General features: G+C 38.5%; 1 protein-coding gene across 1 annotated transcript; it reads left to right on the top strand.

Annotated features, from left to right (window-relative positions):
- Positions 1 to 645: 645 nt before the first annotated feature.
- LOC104246389 (uncharacterized) lies at positions 646 to 1,242 on the top strand. The gene is made up of 2 exons (XM_009802200.1): positions 646 to 683; positions 792 to 1,242. Exons 1-2 carry the CDS (start codon positions 646 to 648, stop codon positions 1,240 to 1,242), a joined length of 489 nt encoding a protein of 162 aa, XP_009800502.1.
- The last annotated feature ends 6,175 nt before the right edge of the window (positions 1,243 to 7,417 follow it).

The following is a 7,417-nucleotide window of genomic DNA, read 5'->3' as shown; positions in this document are numbered from 1 at the left end:
GTCACACATGTATATGTTCATTCAAGGGAGGTAAAACACAACACTTGAACACTTAGAGATTTCACACAAGCTTACTCACATGACTATTCAGCTAGCAAGTTTCAAGTGCCTCAAGAACAAAGAACAAAGCAACTATGGACCAGTTCCCACATCGAGTTATTGTGTGTCCTTAGTTGAGTTGTAACTTTGTAATAGTTCATCAATTTTAATTCCAATCTAGCTTATTTAGAAGCACTTTATAGGAACATCTCTTGTAACCTTAAACTTGTGTGTTTAAGTCTTGACTAGAGTTAGTCAAGTTTTAAAGTCTTTGTAATAGAGTTATTACAAATTGGCTTGTAATAGGTGTATTACAAGTTAGTGAGGAATTAAGATTTTAATTCCTAAGTTGCATAAGTTGTAATCTGAAAGTTGCTCAGTAGTGAAGTTGAAATCCTATAAGGGTAGGTCGTGGTTTTTAATCCCATTGAGCTGGGAATTTTCCACGTAAAATTTCTCCTCTCATTTAACTTCTATTTTGTATGTGTCTACTGTCGAACCTGATAGAGAACCTGATTCTCTATAGAAGTTGGTGGACCCATTTATTCTATCAATTAGTATCAGAGCAGGTTCTTTCTATCAGATTAACACCTAGAAAAGATCCTCATGGCTGCTCCTCCAAACTTCGAAGAAGGCCAGTCTACGTACAGACCTCCTAGGTTCAACGCTCAATACTATGGGTGGAGGAAAACTACGATGCATGACTTCATCATGGCTGAAGACTCTGAGTTATAGGATGTAATATGTGATAGACCCTTTGTCCCTACAAAGAACCTTGGCGATCCAGTTGTAGCCACTCCCAAGACGAGGAAAGAATTCAATGAAGCTGATAGAAAGGCCATAAAAAAGCATTTTCGAGCAAAGAAAATTCTTGTGTGTGGTATTGGCCCTGATAAATATAACAGGATATCAGCTTGTCAATCAACAAAAGAGATCTGGGAGGCTCTTCAAACAGCTCACAAGGGAACAACTCAGGTGAAGCAATCCAAGATTGATATGCTCACAACAGAATATGAGCTCTTCAGAATGAAAGATAATGAATTCATCCAAGATATGCATACTCGATTCACCTCCATCATCAATGAGCTTCACTCTCTTGGTGAAAGTATTCTAAGTAACAAGCTTGTTAGAAAAATCCTTAGTGTACTGCCCAGTTCTTGGGAAAGCAAAGTTAACGCCGTTAAAGAGGCTAAGGACTTGTAAACACTGACCATGGATGAACTTGTTGGGAACTTGAAAACCTATGAAATGAAGAAGAAGAAGAAGAAGAAGAAGAAGAAGAAGAAGAAGAAGAAGAAGAAGAAGAAGAAGAAGAAGAAGAAGAAGAAGAAGAAGAAGAAGAAGAAGAAGAAGAAGAAGAAGAAGAAGAAGAAGAAGAAGAAGAAGAAGGATAATGAAAGAAGAAGAAGGACAATGAAAGAAGAGTGCCCAAGAGGGAGAAGAACCTGGTCCTCAAGACGGACAGCAATGACTCAAGTGGTGAAGACAGGGACATGGCTTACTTGACCAAAAGTTCCAGAAGATGGTTCGCAGGAATGGAGGCATTCCAAAAAGGGGAAGCTCTAGCAAGCCCAGAAACTATGACCTCTATCATAAATGTGGCAAGCCAGGACACTTCATCAAGGATTGCCCCCTCCTAAATCAAGATCAGTATAATAACAGCTTTGACAAAAAATCCAAGAGGAACCAGGTTCCTGAAAAACACTTCAAGAGGAAGAATGATGCTGACAATATTGTAAAGCAAGCTCTTGCTGTATGGGGACACTTCTCCAGCGAATCTGGAGAAGAAGACGACCATGGTGGCAGTTCAATATGGCAATGGAAAATGAAACAACTGAGTATGATTAAATCTTTGCTCTAATGGCTCAATCTGATGACGATGAAGATGACGAAGGCGATGAGGTAAACTTTCTGGATGTTCAGAGAAATCTGAAATCTTACTCTCCTTAAAAGCTCATATCATTAGCAAATGTGCCAATTGATGCTTGCCATAGTCTTATCAATGATAAATATGTTTTAACTATGAAACTAGGAGAAGCTGAACAAACAAGAGATGACTTAGTAGTCTTTGTAGTTGATTTAAAAGAAACAATAGAGAACCTGAAAAGAGAAAAGAATGTCTTAGCAGAGAAAATTGCTAGTATAGAACATGAACGAGATGATTTAATGGTGGTTGTGGCGGACTTAAAAGAAACCATCGAGTGTTCAAGTAAAGAAAATGAAACCTTGACTGAGAGAGTTGCTATCATTGAGCACGAAAGAGATGACCTAGTAGTGGTGGTAGTAGATTTGAAAGAAACAATTTAGGAATTTAAAACAGCAAATAGGATTGGAAACTCTGAAAAGGGAAAGGAAGTTGCAAGTGAAGCACACATTAAGCTTGAAAATGAGTTAAACTTGGTAAAGACTAGTCTATCTTCTTAACTTGAAAAAAACAAACAACTTCAGGAAGAACTAGGGAAAGTAAAGAGCGATCATGAGAAACTTCTTAAGTGGACCTGGTCCTCGGATGCTATCACTGTCATGTACACCAACTCTGGGGGAAACAGGCAGGAGATGGGGTTTCAAAAGGGAAAAGATTCCCTACAACCCTCATATCAAGTATGTTATTGTACCTGACAATTGGCTATGTATCTACTGTGGCAACAATAGGCACCTCAAGGAAAATCACATGGACATGGTTCAGTCTCATTAGAGAAATAAAGTCTTTACTAAGGGAGTAACTACTGCAAGAGGACCTGGTCCGTCAAATAGGAAACCATCAAATAGGAAACTTATTTTGCCTGCTTGGACTAAGGGAGCACTCATTCATCCTTTTTCTCTTAATAAGAGACCCAAACTTGTTTGGGTTCTTAAATCTAACCCTTGATTTCCGTGTACAGGGAGTAATGAAGGGAAGCAGTATGACACATGAATAGCGGCTTCTCAAAGGACAGGACTGGAAATACAATCAATTCTCCTTCACTAAAAAGCCCTTCAAGGAGAGTGTACCCTTTTGAAAATGGCTAAAAAAAAGGGTATGCTCTAGGAGTTTGAAAATTTGTGTTGAAAGCAATAAGGTGGAATGCTTGTCCAGAATATGTAAAATCTCAAATCCTGTGACTAGTAAGGTGATTTTGTAGCCAAAAGACACAAGAGCATGTATGTTGCTGTGATTGAGCTTCTGCAGAGTGGAGACATAAGTTGGTTGGAAGCTGTTGAAGACAATACTGAAACATGGGACAAAAGTCTGGAGCATTTCACGTTGTTTGTCTCTAAACAAACTAGTTTTGAAGAACTTGGTTTGTGGTCTGATCAAGTTGAGTAACAAATAACATGAAGTGTGCAATGCATGTGCAAAAGAAAAGCATGTCAGATCTTCATTCAAGCCCAAAAGGGGGTAGATAGCACTTCAGAACCAAGGATGAGATCTTTCAAGAAACTGTGGCTTTTTGTCAAGAAGATCCAGGTAACGATAGAAACAAACGTGGCTTGCATTAGATTAAATTATGGAAAAGGTTTGGATAATTCCATAAGTGCATGAATGCTATATTGAAGGAAGAACTACTCAACCACTTAACTCATAGAACACCACCTCAGATGGAGTTGTTGAAAAGACGAAAATGACTCTTGAAAATTGGGCATGGTCAATATTAATAGATGACGGGTTTGCAAACACCTTGACCAAAGCTGCCGACTCAATTGAGGATATCTGGGTATAACTGTTATGTTCTCAACAATGGTAAGGGTCAGCCTTGAAAATTTGATGGTAGAAGAAATGAAGGAATCCTCCTGACATACTTGCCTCAAAAGAGAACAAAAATATTGATCAAGGTAGAGAATGCCCATTGATTCTGGCAAGGAATCAGGCCCCGCATATAAAACAACAGAAGCTGAAAAACAAGTTGTTGGAAAGAGGGCTTTTGCATAGTGACATCACTGAATCACTCCTGTATCTCACTACAAGTAGACTAGACATCGTGGTCAGAGTTGGGTTTTGTGCTAGGTCTTAGTCAAATTCAAATGATTCTCATCTGAAGGATGGTGTGAGTATCTTAAGATATCCTAAAAGAACACAGAACCTGGTTCTCTACTGTCCTCCAAGTAATGGATAGGAAAAGCTCGCCTGAATTGGGACAGTCTCTGAGTCCATGTCTCGTCTCATGAGGCTCAAGGAAGCAGAATTCAATGGCACTCTCAATAGCTGAAGCAAAATATGTATAATCAGCATCCTATTGTGGTCAAGAGCTATGAACCAAGCAACAAATTGGAAGAACTTGAGTCCAACTCAAGAGGGACAAACACAGTGACTGTTGAAGATCAAGTTGCAGACATCTTCACCAAAAGCCCTGGGAAGAAAGCATTCTGAGAAAGATAGCCATGCACTAGGGGATGATGAAACCCAGCTGAGAACGTGCTTCTTCATTATTGGTTATGAAAGTCATAGTCAGGTAAAAACTAGCTAAAGTGTTTTCTGGCTAAGTCAAACTCACCTCCATACCGTTACAAGTAGACATGCATGAAGACTACAAAAGCATATGTTGCAGTGCATCATGAATAAGGGGATAAAACTCACTTGCTAGACCTATCAGGGAACCTAGTTCTCTAATGCAGGTTAGTAGCTTCTTTTTTCTTTCATACATAATTTAAAATGAACAAAAAATAATGCCACATCATCATCAGCATGACAGTTTCTTTAAAGTCATGTCTTTTGAGCCAGTACGTCACAGCCCAAACGTCACTCCTTTTTCTAAGCGATATATCTCCCAAGCAAAAGGGTGTCGCTGTTTCATAATGGGTCCCTCATCATAATTATATCAACATCACAACCCTTTCTCTTCCAAACTCAAAATTCCCTATTTGTCTTCTCTCTTCTCAAATCCATAGTCCTTCGAGAATAATCTCATCATGTCTAAAAATCAAGCAACCGTTAGTATGCCTAACAATATTATGATTGAGTTCTCACCAGTTAGTGGTTTAGCGGTGAACCTCTCTCCCAATACAGTCACTAGTCCAAACCCTAAAGAATAGTCTCCTCTACACTCCACTCCCTCTCCTACCACTCCGATTCCACTCTTCATCTGAGCAAGTCTGAGAATGTATGTCCTTCTCCAGTCTCACCATTCAAACAGAGTCAACAAGGTAAACAAGGGAACCTCGTTCAAGAACCTTCAACTCTATCCATGGTTGAGCACTATCACACCTTTTTTTTCTTACACCCCCGAGAAGGGAGTATATAAGGGAGATTTTTCCAACTTAAAGTGACAATCGAAATGGGATTATTTATTTATTAAATTAAGAGTCACCACTTGGGATAATTTATGGTGTCCCAAGTCACCGGTTCAAATCCTGAATCGAGGAAAAGATTAACTCTGTATAACAGTTCGCGAACCAGAAATTTGGGTAAGGAATTCTGTTAACCCGGGAGAAGGTGTTAGGCATTCTCGAGTTCCGTGGTTCTATCACGGTAGCTCAACTGTTATAATTGGCCTATTTACTTGATTTTAATGCATGCTTTAACCTATGGTGTAATTTTAACTTTATAGTCGTTTTTATTCAATTATTTTTAAGGAGAAATGCAACGTCATTCAAAATACGTCTTGAACCACGTCACATAAATGCACCCGCGGCCCTCGACATATTTTATCTAACATTGCTGAGAGTTGGATTTGGGTTACATAAATGCGCACCCAAGTTTAGGAAAGTAAATTGTTGAAATAACGCGCCTAAAGTAACTACGTGTTTGCAACTTTTCGAGGACCATGACAATTCGATGAATGGAACGACTCGATTTCTAAGGATAAACAAGGTTAATTAAACGAGGGCCATGCAATTGAGGTTTTGTTCGGCATGACACGCCTCGATTCTAAATTTTAAGGGAAATGCAAAAACTAAACCTTTGAGGGCCATAAATTGTGACTTATCTAATATAGCTCACCTCAAATTAACCAAAAGGGCCTACCAATTAAATAAGGCCTAAGGAAATTGTAGCTATTTCTAAATTAAAGCCCGTGCTCAAATTGTCATTCCATGGTTCACTAAAGAAGAGTATATGATCCATTACTTGTTCAAAGGACTGCCCAGGGCAGCAAACTCTCCTTCGTCTCATCGTGATTTTGATGTTCAAGCCCAAAAGAGGCCCAAATATTACCAAATGCAGGCTGTAGGTAAAAGACTCAGAAACGAGCCTCTACCAAAGCAAATGACTCCTTCGCAATTAATCACAAACCAACATATCTCATTATCACTCAGTAAATGGTATGCCAGGACACCTTGAACACCATTAAGAACATATGGACGCCTTCGGATTTAGCAAATATCCATGACTTAGGAATGCTATCTAATGTACTACACAATCAGTCAACGAGCCAGCTTATCAACCAACAATATAGAAAAACCTCTAGTTTCTGCATATTCTACATGAGCTCACATGAACTTCTCATTTTTAAACATATAAACCAAGCAGTGACTATCAGCAGTTTGGAAACAAATTTTATGAGCTTTACATGAGATATTAAGCAGGGTATCAGGAAGTTTAAATGTACAAAGGCCATAAAACTGTCACCCCAAAATATATCTCTAGAATCAAAGTTATCAACCAAAATGATTAACAAGCTTGTAATGGATCACCCTAAATTTATACAAAGCAAGTTGCAGTCTCTATGGCTGTAATAAATCTACTTATACAAACTAGAACTCAATTAGCCAAAGTAATTCATTAAGTAAGAAGTAAATTCAAAAGACATATGATTGAATCAGCAAAACGACTAATGCTATGCATTGAAACTTCTGCTTCTCAACTCATTCTTCATATCAAGACTTCACAAACAAAAGATTTACAGGATCATGTACCTGGAGATTGAAAGGAAACAAAGAAGTAATGAATCAGTGGTCAAGCAGCAATAGAACAGTAGCAGAAATCAGCCCCAGATTCAATGGAACAGTAACGGCTTCAAACCAACTTCAAGCCCTAAATATCAAGCCATTTTTCCAACCGAATGCAGAATCTATATTTTCAGGGGATTCTGTCTAGTGATTATGATCAGAAACTCAGCATTGAACAGAGTTTTTTGAACCATTTTCATCAAAAAATGCAGAGAAATCAGTGTTATCAAATCCCGGCCATCTCAATTTTTTGATTCAGTTTTTTATCTCTTCAAAGTCTGACTTGAAAGCCAAGTTATCATGCCTTTATAGGCAAGGCTCTAGGGCAGCCCTAAGAAATCAATTTTTGCACCTAAAACCTTTTCCAATTTTGGTTTTTGCTATCATACCCTCAAGGTAAATTTCAGAAATTCAAATTAGTCCTAAGCCCCCTTTCCTGGAAGCTTCCTAAGGCTATTATACTCAGATTTCCTAAGCAATTACCTAGACTACCCCTTTAAAAATCCGTTATTAC

The sequence above is a fragment of the Nicotiana sylvestris genome, chromosome 7, assembly GCF_000393655.2.
Source record: "Nicotiana sylvestris chromosome 7, ASM39365v2, whole genome shotgun sequence".
Taxonomy (NCBI): domain Eukaryota; kingdom Viridiplantae; phylum Streptophyta; class Magnoliopsida; order Solanales; family Solanaceae; genus Nicotiana; species Nicotiana sylvestris.
The sequence above is the reverse complement of the archived record's forward strand: the minus strand, read 5'-3'. Positions and strand labels throughout refer to the sequence as shown.

Excerpts from the sequence above, each read along its gene's own strand:
- LOC104246389 (XM_009802200.1), top strand. The coding sequence starts at position 646 with ATGGCTGCTCCTCCAAACTTCGAAGAAGGCCAGTCTAC. Across the intron at positions 684-791 it reads TTCGAAGAAGGCCAGTCTAC|ACCCTTTGTCCCTACAAAGA; the intron begins GTACAGACCTCC and ends AATATGTGATAG.